The following is a 16,027-nucleotide window of genomic DNA, read 5'->3' as shown; positions in this document are numbered from 1 at the left end:
TATGATAATTCTGTTTTCAGTGGGCCAGCTCTTTTTTGTTGCAACACTTAATGGAAACAGCTTTGTATTTCTTAAACACCTCCACTAAAATAGCACTGTTGTAAATTTCAAAATGAATTATCAGTTTTTTTTATATTGGATTAGTTTGATCAGTGTCTGGAGCAAATATAATCATGAAAATGTTTGAAAATTTCCCAAAGCACTGAAATCTCAGTGGTTGTCATCATGCACAGTAAATGGTTATTAAACCCTGACAGTACATTAATTATATGAAACAAAACTTGGTGTGGACTACTTTGTGCATTTTGTCACCTTCACAAATGAAATGTCACTCATTTGAATAAGGTAAATTTATTATTACAGGTTGATCAGAATTGTCCTTTTGTGTTTTGCATCTTTATAAATGAAGTAATTATAAACAATATCTTTTTGCAAATCATCTAACTAAACAAAAGTTATTAATTGCTAGAAGCTATCATGCAGTAGCCTACAAGCATTGATCATATCTAATTAGAAAATACAAATTGGAAAAATGCATTTGAATATTTTGACCCCAATGTGATTTGGATTGAAGTGTAAATTTAATCATAGACAAAGTTCAAAGACTCTGTGGCAGAATATTCCCTACTTATGACATGTCTTATGATTTGCTTCTCTTGCCACCTAATTTTGTATAATCTATGAAGTAAAAAACGATTATGCAAAAAATCTGAGTTGAATCTACATTTATTGATATATCACAACTAATCCCATCAACTAGTTTTGAATTGGGTATGGGTTTTAAGATGAAATAAAGGCCTAATTTGGAAATTATTGTAGTATTGGTTCATAATATAAATCTTATGATACTTTGTCTCCATAACGCCAACATTTCTACCTGTTAAATTGGAGAATTGATCATTAATAAGGCTTTAGCTTTACCTTGCTTAAAAAAAAACAAGTACCACTTGATTCTGTAATGATTTGGAGGTGCTGTTGTTGGGCCGGGGTGTACAGATTTTACAATCACACAACATCAGTTTTAGTCCAACAGGTTTATTTGGAATCACTAGCTTTCAAAGCGCTGCTTCTTTATCAGACAACCACCTGATGAAGGAGCGGCGCTCTGAAAGCTAGTGCTTCCAAATAAACCTGTTGGACTATAACCTGGTGTTGTGTGATTTTTAACCTTGACTCAGTAACTATTTGTTGAGTAATTTTCAACAGATGTGTTTCTCACAGAAATACAGGAGTACACATGCCTGTTACAGTGAGATGTGGCAGTTTATGCCTCCCCACTCTATAGCATGATAAGGTTGAGGCACTAGGAGAGAAGATGTAGTGAGCAGTCAGTTGGTAGCCTATAATAGTGAAGGATTTCAGGCTGAGAGCAAATTACTTGCATGGTCTAAAAGGAAGCAGCATAGGGTTTCATAAAATTTAAAATCAATAGGACAAAATAAATAGCTGCATTGACAAATGCAGGTTAATTAAGGAATGTAGAATAGGTTGCTCAACAGGAAATCAAGCTTAATTAATTTGTTAGAATATTTTTTGAGGTAACAGAGGGCTGTTGAGTGCAGTGTTGGTGTGGTGTACATCGACTCCCAGAAGGCATTTGACACAGTACCATGCAGTAGGTTCTTGAGCAAAGCTACAGCTTATGGGATAAAAAGGAGAGTAATGAAATCGACAAAGTGACAGGAAGCGAGTAATGGTTAATGGGTGAAAGTAGCAAATGCTGGAGGTCAAAGCAGGTTAGACAGCATCCATGGAGACAGAACAAGCTAATGTTTTGAGTCTAGATGACACTCCGTCAGAGCTCTAGTTATCTAAACTAGAAATGTTAGCTTACTGTCTCTCCATGGATACTGTCTAACCTGCTGTGATTTCCAGCGTTTATTGTTTTAGGTACAGATTCCAACATCTGCAGTAATCTTTGCTCTAGATTATGGTTAATGGCTGTTTTGCGGGCTGGAGGAAGGTTTATAATATGCTTCAGATTTCAGTGTTGTAGTCTTGCTTTTCCTGATATACAGTCATAATTTCAAAGTTTGTAGATGATCTGAGATTTGGAAACATCATTAAACTATGAGGAGGATGTGTAGAGCTTCAAAAGGACATAGACAAGTTGATAGAATGGACAGGCGTGTGCTAAATGAAGATCAGTGCAGAGAAATGTGAAATAATGTGTCTTCGGTAGGGAGAGTATAGAGGGACAAAATAAAATAAAGGACGAAATTCTGAAAAGGTATGCAGGATCAGAGGCACTTGGTATACATGTGCAGGAGTCATTGAAAGTGACAGAACCTCTGGTTAATAAAGCTTACAAGATTGAGGCTTTATTGATTTTTTTTTGAGAAGATTTGTAGCTCGCTGAGCGAGACAGTTTGTTTTCAGACATTTTGACTCCAGGACTAGGTAGCATCATCAGTGAGAATCTCAGGTGAAGCACTGGTGGTATGTCCCGCCTCTCTATTTATAGGTCTTGGTTCCTTAAGGTGGGTGATGTCATTTCTGGTTCATTTTATCAAGGGAAGGTAGATGGGATCTAAGTCGATGTATTTATTGATAGAGTTCTGGTTAGAATGCCAGGTCTCGAAGAATTCCCGTGCGTGTCATTGTTTCACCTGTCCTAGGATGTGTGTGTTGTCCCAGTCAAAGTGGGACAAAGGTGTCCTCCTTTGTCTCTGTGTATGGAAACTCTGAATGTTGGTCACATCTTTTGGTGGTCAGTTGGTGTTCGTGTATCCTGGTGGCAAGTTTCCTGCTTGTTTGATGATGTGGTTTTTTTTTAGTGTTTTGTAAATTTATGTTAGTTTTTCTGGTAGTATCTAATGGATCCTTTAGGTTTATTAGTCACTGTTTTAAGTGTGTTGGTAGATTTAAGGGCTGCCATAATGCCATTCTACCTTCCCTTCACTGGAGACTCTCACTGATGATGTTACCTAGTCATGGTGACGAAACATCTGAAAACAAACCTGCCAGCTTAGCAAGCTAACTTGTGTACTTATTGAGGCTTTATTAATAGGAACATACACTGCAAGAGGAAGGTGGTTATGCTGAACTTGTACAGAATAGAAGTTCAGCCTCAGTTGGAGTATTTGCTAGTTCTAGGCACTGTACTTTAGGAAGGATGTGAGTACATTGGAGCAAATGTAGAAAAGATTCATGAGAATTCTTTCGGGGATGAAGAACTTTAGCTCTGAAAATAGATTGCAGAAGTCAGGACTATTCGTCTTCAAGAAAAGAAAGCTGAGTTAATGATTTTGTAGAGGTATCCAAGAACAAAAGGGGTCCAGATAAGTAAGTTGGGAAAAAATCTGTTCTTGCTGGAGAAAGAATTGAAAACAAGAGGGCTTAGATTTAAACTAATTGGCAGCAGTTGAAAGTGATGTGAGAAACTTCTTCAACCGATGAATGGCTGGGATTGGAAATACTGCGAGACTGTTGCAGAGGCAGTTTCAATTGAAACATTCAGAAGGGCATTAGACTGTTATCTGAAAAGGAAAATGTGCAGGGCTACAGGGAGAGGCAGATGATTGGCATTAAGGGAATTGCTCATTCTGAGTGCCAGTGCAGATACAGTGAGCCAGATGATGCTCTTCTGCATAGTGACAATTCTGTGATGTCGTGATTCATGTATGAAAGGGAACCACAAATAACAAGGGTGCCAACTCTTGAGTGTAACTTTGGAACTTTTTAACATGCACTCAGGTGGGGGTACATACTGTTCAAACTAATGGAAGCCAGTAGCATACACGTTTTCTTCTCAGCTATTCAAATTTGAGTAAAGTATAAACAAATATAATGCATCTATCTTATGGCTTTATCCTAACCCCTGTTTTTAATTGCCCTGGTTTTAGTCACCAGTTTAATATCAGTTAGTAGGTTCGAAATTTGCCCTCAGCTGTTTAACTTCCATTGTAACATCATTTCATGCCAAGTCTTTGATAACCCAATCTGCAACAGTTTTAATTAGCCTCTCTTGCTTCGTGACCCTCTTGATCGCTGCTGATCCTTCCCTTTCTTGCTGAGGCTGGAAAGCCACCTCCTCATTGACACTGCTCTTTACCAGGTTCAGGAGAGGGAGGTGGTGACTGGGATGTTAGTTTGGGATGAGCGTCAGGGCTCAGGAGAAGTAGTGACTTGATGGTAAGTAGAAGCAGCAACTATTTTTAAATTTTATTTTAAAAGTTACTTAATTTCAAATGTAGGAATTCAACAATGTAAGCTATTTCAATTTACAGGATGCAATATTTTGACATTCTATTCTAATGTGAAATTACCTGCAAAACAGAACTACAGCTTTTACATTGGATTTAATTGGAAAATGTGGTTTGCTTAATTATATTTCATTTGAAAAAAAATGCTCTTTTCAGGAATGGAGCTACAATGTTAAGTGAGGACTCTGGGAGAGAGGAGGTTGGTTGGTTGGTTGTCAACACGACTGCTTCTACTTAATTCCAATTGGATACTGCACTAAGTGTGTAATTGCCAACTGGTTCCACTAAATTATTACTGTTGCTGTAGTGTTCGTTTTCAACATCAGCCATTCCTGCTTATCAGAGAGATTGCCAATCCAGTATCATGTTGAACTGAACTCTGACAACTTTGTTGTCTTGACCTCATTCTTAGCGTATACAGGACAAGGTAGCCGGGGAGACAGTAGAGCGGTTGGCAATAGCATTCGGCCAATAATCAGAGGTCTAGGCTAATTTTCTGGGGGCTTGAATTCAAATGCTACCTGCAGTCTGGAAATGAAAGCTAGTCTGGTAATGTTAACCATGAAACTATCATTGATTTCAGTGGTCCCTGCTTTAGCCAATCAAAGCATACAAAGGTTCAACGGTCGTGTGTAAATTCACTTCAGTAATCTATATCTTATTCTCTTAACTTTACTTTATCAGTAAGATATATTTTTTCACTGACTGATTTCATCAAAATCTTCCACAACTTGGAAACCCTCTTTTAAGTCTCCGTGCTTTCTCCATGCCACTGGAAATGGTTCTCTTATCATATCTGTAGATTCTCACCTCCAGCAATTTTATATTGCATAGGCAATAGCAGCTTTCATACAGTTTCTATAATTGGATACCCAAGGTTGCACACTGGTTAGGCTCTGTTAAAGTACAATATTTCATTTAAATTCATTATTACAATTGTAACTTAACTATTAGCGTTAACTAACTGTTTAACTGCAATTGTTGCCTTTATTTATCAATACTATCAATTTTCTAACAGATGTGCTTTGCTTTTCAGTGTCATCTTTAAGTGTCTATACCTTTTCCTTTTTTTTTTCTCTGAATGTACAGTCTTGCATTATATTTTATGAAATTATGGCTCCACATTCTGCTGATATGACTACATGTTCCAAAAGTTCACTGTTTTCTAAATCCTGAATTTCTGTATCTTTATCTAGTGAGTAAATAAAGTGTACTTATTGGTGGCCTCTTGGCTACACCGTTTCCAGTCAGATCAATGTCCATAAATCTTAAATCTCTTTCCTTGTTGTCCAGCAATCTTTTGTTTCTTTGATTTTTTTTTCTTAAACTGTACTACTAGAGATTTGTTATACTTGAGCAAAGCAGCAGCCTTGCAGGTATTAGTGTATGATATAAAACCTGTGACATGAAGAACAAATAGCAGGTAGAAACAGCATGAGAAATCCAACTGCATACACGGCCTGACAACATGGTTCCTTGAGATGATCTAATGGTAAAGCACCTGATTGCCCATCTTACTGAGAGGCAAACACAGGGTGGCAGTTGATGCTTGTTGGAAAGAACATTGGGAGGGCACCAAATATATTGAGAGAATTTAGGAGCACACAGAAGTAGAGTTCAAGCATCAGAGACACCACACAAACTTCCAAACATCTTACTTCTCCAAACTATCAGGTAGCACCTGCCCCACATGTGGCAGAGTTTGTAGTTCACACATTTGCTCTAAGATGGCCAATGAATCCAATGTAGTAGGACTGGAAGCAAGTTATCCTTGATTCCTAGGGACTGCCTAAGCAGAACTATGTATAGTTGTGGACAATTGAGATTGCTCTCTTAAGCTATCGAGAGTTGATTTCACCTTTATCGTATTTATTCTCAATGTGCTATATCTATAAAAGGTCGAGCAGCATCTGTGGAGAGAAGCAGATTTAATCTTTCAGGTCAGTGTTTAGTTTAATTGTACATGGCTTCATCTGTCAGTAAGTAAAATGTACAGAACAAAAGGGTATAAGGAGAGAATAGTACCTTACAAATTAAAGAGTAGTATATATGAACCCACTTTGGACTCATAAAATTACATCTTCGCTCAAACCTCGCAGCTGTCTTGTCCTGATTTTTCGAAAGTCTTGCTTTAAAACTATTAGAGATTTAAAAGCTTTGAATTCAGCAGGATGCAAGGTGTCTTCCAGAAAAGCCAAGCATTTTTAACTCTCTTTTTTGGACTCTGTGCATAAACAACTGCCTTTCCTGCTCTTCAAATAATTCCTTTCTGTCCGTGTCCCAGAACAGTATGGTGTTGTCCCAAAAAGTTTTTTGCTGAGAGTACTTGTTGAAACTGTTCAAGGCTTTTTCTGGAAAAAAATTATTCTTTAAACATAGTTGATAAGTTCTCAAGCATTCTTCAGCCAATGTAGAGGAAGCACTCAATTTTTCCTGTCATATTTAGATTACTCGTTAATGTTACTCTGGAACCAAATGGATGCAAGGAAGAACAAAATTTGCAACACTCGGCAAATGTCATTTAAAGACTTGGGTGAAACCTTGCTTTCCTTACAGTTAAGTACAGCATCATTGAATATAGATTTTCTCTTTTCTTACAAAACAGGTAATGAACTGTGATGGCACTGGAAGACGGGTCCTTGTTGAGGATAAACTGCCACACATCTTTGGTTTTACTTTGTTGGGCAATTATGTTTACTGGACAGACTGGCAGCGCCGTAGCATTGAACGTGTTGACAAAAGATCTGCTGAACGAGAGATAATCATTGACCAGTTGCCTGATTTGATGGGCTTAAAGGCCACAAATGTTCATCAGATATTGGGTAAGTAAAAACGTTAGATGCCAACCTTTTTTAAAAAAGGAGAGGATTCTGTCAATTCTTGTGTTTCTGAGCGGGAAATGAGAAATTGAATAAAATTCTTCTTGCTATCAAGAAGCATTAAGTTATCAGTGAAAAGTTCCATTAACAGGCCAATCTTGTGCCATTGGAGAAGGTTTGGGAACTTGAGAGAGATAATGAAAAGTAAGGAAAACTGGTCGCTTGTTCGAAACATGAATGTTGATCCAAGGTGCAATTTTCAAAACAAATCCCATTTTAATCCAAACCGTGGCTTGAAAAGTAAATGCATTAGTTATTTTTGGATTTGCTATGATAAAAGCTTCCATAAGTTGCATTTTGTCAGATAAAACTTAGGTAGTTGTGAAAAATACACTGTATTAATTTGTTTTTTTAAATTCAGGAAAGCCACAGTTATTTATTTCAGTAAATAGCAACAATACTGATTGTTTATTAGAAGTCTCTCCTTTTTTTTGAGCTGAATCATCATCACTTTTGCAGGTCAAGTAGGTTATTTTTAATATTTTTCAGGTACCAACCCATGTGCAGAAGATAATGGTGGATGCAGTCACCTGTGTTTGTACAGACCTCAGGGTGTGCGTTGTGCCTGTCCAATAGGTTTGGAGCTCATCAGGGATATGAAAACCTGCATAGTACCCGAAGCTTTCCTCCTTTTCTCTCGGAGAGCAGACATCAGAAGGATTTCACTCGAAACAAACAATAACAATGTGGCTATTCCACTGACTGGGGTAAAGGAAGCTTCTGCTCTGGATTTCGATGTGACTGACAACCGGATTTACTGGACGGATATTAGCCTGAAGGTATATAAAGCCTTGCTGCTGCTACTGCTGATTTTCTGGTATCTGTGTGTCTCTGAGCTGCCAGGGCTAATAGGCTCCCGCAGGATGCTGCTAGAATAGTAATTGCAGCTTCAGTATAAAAATAACCTGTACTTCTATCATGTAGAGAAAGAAAATCATGATTCTGGAAAATATACTTGAACATTTGTATAATTGTTTAAAAAAAGTTATTACTTTAGTCGGGTTGGTGAGGGGAAGGAAAACTACCTTTATTAAATTTTAAGTTTATTTACAATATAATGCAACAATTTTTCTTCATGAGAAATAGGAACATTCAAGACCATGGACCCAGCAATTTATTTGGAATAGTTTGGATTACTACTTAAAAATACATTTTTCTTAAAAATACAGTTTTACAAGTTAGCGGATTGTGATACTTGCCATGCTATTGATTATAATGTGAGCACAAATTACTTGAGCATATCTCAAAGCTTTGCTAGCTAACCAGTTAAGATTGAAACTAAATTATCCTGAAGATAGGAAAACTAGAGGCCGATACTATTTGCTTGTTACATTTCTTAAATTCTTTAGTCCATACAAATAGGTGTTCTTAAAAGTCAGCATTTGTTTTCAGTTCAAAGTAGTTTTTGATATGACTGTTATTAACATACTATAAATGTCAAGGTACACATAGCAAAGATAAGTAACCTGATTAGTTTTCAGACCCTAACTATGTTTAAGCCATTATATAGTACTTCTCTATTTTACTTTACAGACCATTAGCAGGGCTTTCATGAATGGCAGTTCCCTGGAGCATGTTGTAGAGTTTGGGCTTGATTACCCTGAAGGGATGGCAGTAGATTGGCTGGGGAAGAACTTGTACTGGGCTGATACTGGAACCAATCGAATTGAAGTTGCAAGACTGGATGGACAGCACAGACAAGTACTAGTGTGGAAAGACCTAGACAGCCCCAGAGCTTTGGCACTGGATCCTGCTGAAGGGTGAGTTACTAAAAATGCATTCTGGCTTTCATCGAAAACTGAGCTTTGCAAAAATAACCAAAATTCTTCTCTTAAAAATTGATCAGTTAATCCCACATTTCCCAAAGTGTTTTTATCTGGAGCAATAATTTTGACATTAGTTTATTATTTGGAAATGAATCATCAACTACTTTAGGTGAAAAGATGAACTTTATAAAGCCACTACAATATTTGATTCCTTTAGTAACACACACTAGTAAATACAGCACAGTTTCCATACATTGCTGCTGTGACATCCGGTTATGTGCATAGTTACGCATAACCAAATGAATTAGTAATCAAGGAACCCATGCCTGCATTGTACTACTTTTAATGAAAAAATTCTCCATGTAAAGGATATTTTTAGGAAAATGGATACCTATTCAATTAAGAATATTACTTTACTCAGGGTCTTGAACCAAAAAGCTTTGGTCTTCAGTATCGGGTGGCCCTGCATTGTTATGTCATGGCAAGATAAGTTCCAAGCCCTGACCTCTCTGCCCTAGGTTTGTCATCTACCTCTAAGACCAGCCTTGCTCACGACCCACTTTTGCCTTATTTCTCATGCTGTCTGAGAAGTCTCCTCAAATTTGCAAGATTTCGCTGTCTCCAGTTCAAGAATCATAGATGTAAGGGACAGTAAGTAACAGTAAGTTCTGAATATTCTTTGGGCTAATTTTCACTTATTTCCAGAACATACTGGTGACCAGCTCCAATAACATTACCTGGCTGGTGGTATCCATACTAGAGTGGGCAAACGGTGACTCCGTTGCCATTCCTTAGTTTTCCAAATAATTTTCCTGCTTTTTCCTTGGCAGAAGAAAGCTGAGTTTTCTTCCAGCAATGTAGCAACAGATAGGATCACCATTGAGTCATAGCATCATTTTACAATGTAAAGTAAATCTTTTCTGTTGTCGTTAAGTATTGTAAAATGTTTTGACCGACTATGTTTATAATTGCACCATTAATTTGTATGTATTATCTTAGGTTCATGTATTGGACAGAATGGGGCGGCAAGCCAAAGATAGATAGGGCTGCCATGGATGGAACAGGGCGTATCACTTTGGTACCAAATGTTGGACGAGCAAATGGACTAACTATTGACTATGCAGAGCGACGGCTTTATTGGACAGACCTAGATACAAGTCTCATTGAATCCTCCAATATGTTGGGTAAGTTTGTAACTGTACTTAAATTTGGAAGTATGTGTTGACTTTTCTTTCGTTTCTTATTGATTTTGTTCTGCATTTTTCATGGTAATATTGGAGAGGGTTTTCAAGAAAAATCTTTAAGTTTTGGGCAACACACAGCTACTACAGGTGTATCTGTGGTTTGGTTTAACTGATAACATCTTATGAGCAGTTACGCTTTGAAATGTTTGATCCAAATGAATTTCCTGATGGAGTATTAACTGGTTGTTTTGTAGGTCTCGACCGTGAAGTTATTGCAGATGATTTGCCTCATCCATTTGGTTTAACACAGTATCAAGACTACATTTACTGGACAGATTGGAGCCGCCGCAGTATTGAACGAGCCAATAAAACGAGTGGCCAGAATCGCACCATAATTCAAGGCCACTTAGATTATGTTATGGACATACTGGTATTTCATTCTTCAAGGCAAGGTGGTTGGAATGAGTGTGCTTCAAGCAATGGACATTGTTCTCATTTGTGTTTGGCTATGCCAACCGTTGGCTATGTTTGTGGCTGCCCTGCTCACTACTACTTGAACGTGGACAACAAAACTTGTAGTCGTAAGGAATATTACAGTACCTTATTTGGCAGTTCGTTTATAAGGCGTGTATTTTTAAAAGTTGATAAAATGCCACTCTGTAATGGAACACTGAAGCAGTGAGGGAGAGGGAGGCAAGCACACTGAGTTTCTTGTCTTAACATATTGCTGACTCACAGTATCACTGTCAAGACATGCCTCTATAGAGCTATAAGTAAGAAAAGATGGAAACCTGAGTTCAAAAGTGACATCAGCCTTTTGCAATCTGTTGAACTGATTGCGTTTATTTTGCATAAGGTTAAAATATTTCGCACAATTATAAATTGTATTTATTATAAATGGTAGTATTTATGCACAGTGAGCAAAGCAATGAATGTTAAAGAACCTTTCTTGTATCTGAGTGTATTACCCCAAAATTACACATTGCTTTTTGGAAATAATCTGATTTTAAAACTAAGCCTTTAAGAAATTTACTTCACACGTAAGGGGGACATTTTTCATATGTCTGAGTTCCATATTTGTTCAAGTGGTTGATTGTTCTTAGCTAGTTCAGATTGACAAGGCGATGTCATCATTTTGCAGCTCCGACTTCGTTTCTGCTCTTCAGTCAAAAGAATGCAATTAACCGGATGGTTATTGATGAACAACAGAGCCCAGACATCATTCTTCCCATTCACAGTCTGAGAAACGTCAGGGCCATTGATTATGATCCTGTGGATAAACATCTGTACTGGATCGATTCTCGTCAAAACGTAATTAGGCGAGCACAGGAGGATGGAACCCAGGTTTGTATTAACGCAGGTGTTTGAGACAAAAGTAATTATGCCTTGAATCACACACAATGTATGATATTCATATTTTTCTCCTCCTTTCAAACAATAGGGAAAAGTGTTTAATTCTCTGAGTTATATTTTTATTATATGTAATAGATGTTTCTCTCATAGATTCCCCCCAAGCGCGCGCGCGCACACACACACACACACACACACACACACACCTGTTTTGTGAATCCATTGTATATGCTCAGAGCACCAGTGAAAAGAATGATTAAAACATCCTGATCGGCTTTGCACAAAATGAAAACAACTCTATTTAAGATCAAATAACTTAACTATGTTAGAAAGTAGGAACATGAGTTGGCCATTCAACCTGCCCTGTCATTCAACGTGACCATAGATGGTCTACACTTCACTGCATCTTACCCATCCCCAACCTTATTCTTATAATCCAATGCAGTACTGGAAATTAGAAATATATCAACTCCCTACAAAACCATATTCCAAGACTGAGCTGCTGCAGCCTTCTAATAGAGATTCCAATGGTTCACAACTGAGTAAAAATAAGTCTGAAGGGAGGAAAATTTAGGTGGCATCACTGGTGCTAGCCTTGTCAACCAGGGAAACTTCTTACCTGCATCTACCCCATCAATCCTTTCAGTATTTTAAAGTTTCATTTCAATCACTCTCATTCTTTGAAACTGGAGAATACAGACCCAGTTTGCCCAGTATCTTTCCATTAGAAAGGTCCACCGTCCTGGGAACAAGTCCTGTCACCATTGTTGAACAACCTCCAAGGCAATGATATCTTCCTTGAGATGAGACAAAAAAATGCATAGCGTCTTCCTGGTATATCCTGACCAAGTTCCTACACATTGAAACCAAACATCACTATTCATTTACTCTCATCCTTTTCTGATGAAGATTAACATTCCATTAGTGTTCCTAATAGCTTTCTGCATCTGCATGTTGGCCTTCAAAGACTTGGCAACAAAGACAGTGAGGTTCCTTTGTAGACTTAAACCTGCTAGCCCCTTGCCACATTAAAAAAAATGCTTTGCTCATCTATTTCTCCAACCAATGTTGATAATCTCATATGTTTCCACATTATATTCCATCTGATGTATTTTTGGCCATTCACTAAGCCTGTCCAAATTTTCCTGAAGCTACTTTATACCTTCCTGACAACACATGTTCCTTCTTGGATTTGTATCATCTGAAAATTTGGAACATTATATTTGGCCCTCACCTCAGTTAGGGGCCCAAGTACTGATCCCTGTGGTGCCCTGTCAGCCTCAGCTGCTTATTCACATGTGGGACTTGGGTGTCGCTGGCTGGCCAGTATTTATTGTCTATCCTTAGTTGCCCTTGTGGAGATGGGCTGCCTCCTTGTACTGCTGCAATCTACCAACTTGAATGACTCACATGTTCCAAACCTCTGTTTTCTATCTGTTATCCAGTCATTAATCTATGCCAGTATATTACATCCTTTCCCATATATTTCAGTTTTTCTAACCAGCTTTCTGTGGGGAACTTCATCGAAAGCCTTTTGTTTATGACATCTTCAAGACAACTCCAAGTTCATCAAACACAAGTTCCCATTTGCAAATCCATGCTGTGATGCCCAGTTAGATAATTGTTATTCAAGTATATATTTTATTATTGATTCTAGCATTTTCCTCCCTAATAATGTAAGGCTAACATGGTTGTAGTTCCTTGTTTTCTCTCTCGCTCCCTTCTTAAATACTGGGGTGATATTATTTTCCAATCCGCAGGAATCAATCCAGAATCCATAGAGTTTTGGAAGCTAATCCCTAATGTATTGACTATCTCTATCGCTACATCCTTCAGTACTTTAGGATGAAGAACGTCGGGTTTTGGAGTTTATTAACTTGCAGCCCCATTAATTTCTCCAATACAATTTTCTTATTCATAGTAATTTCCTTTCACTCCTCGTTCTCTGAAGCCACTTGAATCACTAGTTCTGGGAGATTTTTTGTTTATTCCTCAATGATGCACAGTAGTTATAGAGTCATGGAGATGTACAGCATGGAAACAGACCTTTCAGTCCAACCCGTCCATGCCGACCAGATATCCCAACCCCATCTAGTCCCACCTGCCAGCACCTGGCCCATATATCTCCAAACCCTTCCTATTCATGTACCCATCCAAATGGCTCTTAAATGTTGCAATTGTACCAGCCTCCATCACATTCTCTGGCAGCTCATTCCATACATGTACCACCCTCTGCGTGAAAAAGTTGACCCTTGGGTCTCTTTTATATCTTTTCCCCTCTCACCCTGAACCTATGCCCTCCAGTTCTGGACTCCCCGACCACAGGGAAAAGACTTTGTCTATTTATCCTGTCCATGTCCCTCATAATTTTGTAAACCTCTATAAGGTCACCCCTCAGCCTCCGACGCTCCCGGGAAAACAGCCCCAGCCTGTTCAACCTCCCCCTGTAGCTCAAATCCTCCAACCCTGGCAACATCCTTGTAAATCTTTTCTGAACCCTTTCAAGTTTCAAAACATCTTTCCGATAGGAAGGAGACCAGAATTGCACACAATATTCCAACAGTGGTCTAACCAATATCCTGTATTGCCGCAACATGACCTCCCAACTCCTGTACTCAGTACTCTGACCAATAAAGGAAAGCATACCAAACGCCGCCTTCACTATCCTATCTACCTGTGACTCCACTTTCAAGGAGCTATGAACCTGCACTCCAAGGTCTCTTTGTTCAGTAACACTCCCTAGGACCTTACCATTAAGTATATAAGTCGCGGCACCTCGCATTTATCTGAATTAAACTCTATCTGCCATGTCTCCGCCCATTGGCACATCCGGTCCAGATCCTGTTGTAATCTGAGGTAACCCTCTTCACTGTCCACTAGTATTTAGCTCCTGTACCATCTCTCTGTATCCTATCTCTGTGTCCTGACTCTGCTTGAAATGGCCCCACATTAAGTTGAGGTAAATGTTTCCTTTTTACATATCTATCAAAGCTGTTTAGTCCATTTTTGGTAGATCAGACTCATATTCTATTTCTCTTATTTTCCTTGTTTTCCTTTACTGTATTTGAAAAGCCTCCCAATCCTCAGTTTTACTGTGAACTTTACAGGCATTTTCTCCTACTTTTGTACAATCCTAAACTTCCTTACTTAGCCACAGTGAGTGATCTTTTTGAGTTATTACCCTTCAAAGTATTGGATAGTTCTGTAAATGGTAATAGTTTTTCAAAAAGGGATGACCATACAGAGTCAGTGGACAGTATTTAATGTATTTTCCCAATCCACTTCAGCTAATTAGTGCTTTTGCCTTTGTAATTCACCTTTATTCAAATTTAATATCCTTGCTTCAGATTCAACTATCTCACTTTGAAACCTGTGTAAAGTTCTGTCATGTTGTGCTCACTCATCCCTAAAATTTTATTTACAACAAAATTGTTAATTAGCCCTTTTTCGTTACATTATACTAGATCTAAAATAGCATGTCCTTTATTTGGTTCCTTAACATACTGGTCTAGACAATTATTCGAAACATAATCCAGCTCTTCTACCAAAACGATTGTATCGTAATGGTCAAATTTTTTAAATTGTTTCATTATTTTGGTTTTCTACTTCTGTTGCAGAGCTTTACTGTTGTAACCAGTGCAATTCCCAACCAAAATTTGGACATGCAGCCTTATGACCTCAGCATTGATATCTACAGTCGTTACATCTTTTGGACCTGCGAGGCAACTAATGTAATAAATGTAACACGATTGGATGGCAAACCAATAGGTGTGGTTTTAAGAGGAGAACAGGACAGGCCAAGGGCAATCATCGTAAATCCAGAGAGGGGGTAAAACTAAAATTTGATGTTTGACCTAAAGCCATTGATATTACTAAAGCTTGAGTCAGGGACAACTGTGAGAGGTTTATGTTAAATAATTGCTTTCCCCCACTCTCAAACCCACAGGTATATGTATTTCACTAATCTTCAAGATAGATCACCAAGAATAGAGCGTGCTGCATTGGATGGTACAGAGCGTGAAGTTCTCTTCCTCAGTGGATTAAGTAAACCAGTTGCACTCGCTATCGACAACAAGCTTGGCAAACTCTTCTGGGCTGACTCTGATCTGCGTCGCATAGAAAGCAGTGACTTATCAGGTAGAAGGAAATAACTTTTTGAAAAGATTAAGCAAGAAATAGGATGAGGAAGAGAAGAAAAAAATGCTTTTATAAAAACGTCTGTGAAATTCTATTCTTGCTAACATTAAATCGTTTTATTTCTGAATGAACAGAACAGTTTGATTTCACAATGAACCATATGATCAGTATATGTTTTACACTTTTTCTTTTCTTGCCTCCTTCCCAAATGTTTGCAAGTTACCTTTTCCCTAATTGCAGGACTCTGTTCCCAGCCGTCTGGTTGTATAACTCTTCTTGCAACATGATTATTTTTTTGTTGTTTCATGGCAAAATATTTCAGCATTGTGCCACAAAGGATATTGTACCATTTCAAACTTTCATTGATTAGAAGTACTTGACAATTGGAAAGGTGACTTCCATTTTGTTTTGTAATGTAATGTTTTTCCCCTAGCAGTTTAATGATCTTATCAGACACTGGAAAAGGACATGTGATCTCTGGTCTTTATAAACTAATCATCTAATGA

At 38.0% G+C, this 16,027-nt stretch overlaps 1 protein-coding gene across 1 annotated transcript in view; it reads left to right on the top strand.

Annotated features, from left to right (window-relative positions):
- Positions 1–16,027, top strand: part of lrp6 (low density lipoprotein receptor-related protein 6) — a 176,339-nt gene that overhangs the window by 130,939 nt on the left and 29,373 nt on the right. The window contains exons 8-15 of the mRNA XM_060839837.1: positions 6,811–7,027; positions 7,574–7,863; positions 8,618–8,844; positions 9,850–10,034; positions 10,289–10,615; positions 11,176–11,378; positions 15,002–15,213; positions 15,331–15,521. Coding sequence (XP_060695820.1) covers positions 6,811–7,027; positions 7,574–7,863; positions 8,618–8,844; positions 9,850–10,034; positions 10,289–10,615; positions 11,176–11,378; positions 15,002–15,213; positions 15,331–15,521 — 1,852 coding nt within the window. The remainder of the gene's footprint in view (positions 1–6,810; positions 7,028–7,573; positions 7,864–8,617; positions 8,845–9,849; positions 10,035–10,288; positions 10,616–11,175; positions 11,379–15,001; positions 15,214–15,330; positions 15,522–16,027) is intronic.

The sequence above is a fragment of the Hemiscyllium ocellatum genome, chromosome 19 (assembly GCF_020745735.1).
Source record: "Hemiscyllium ocellatum isolate sHemOce1 chromosome 19, sHemOce1.pat.X.cur, whole genome shotgun sequence".
In the NCBI taxonomy this organism is placed as follows: Eukaryota; Metazoa; Chordata; class Chondrichthyes; order Orectolobiformes; family Hemiscylliidae; genus Hemiscyllium; species Hemiscyllium ocellatum.
The sequence above is the reverse complement of the archived record's forward strand: the minus strand, read 5'-3'. Positions and strand labels throughout refer to the sequence as shown.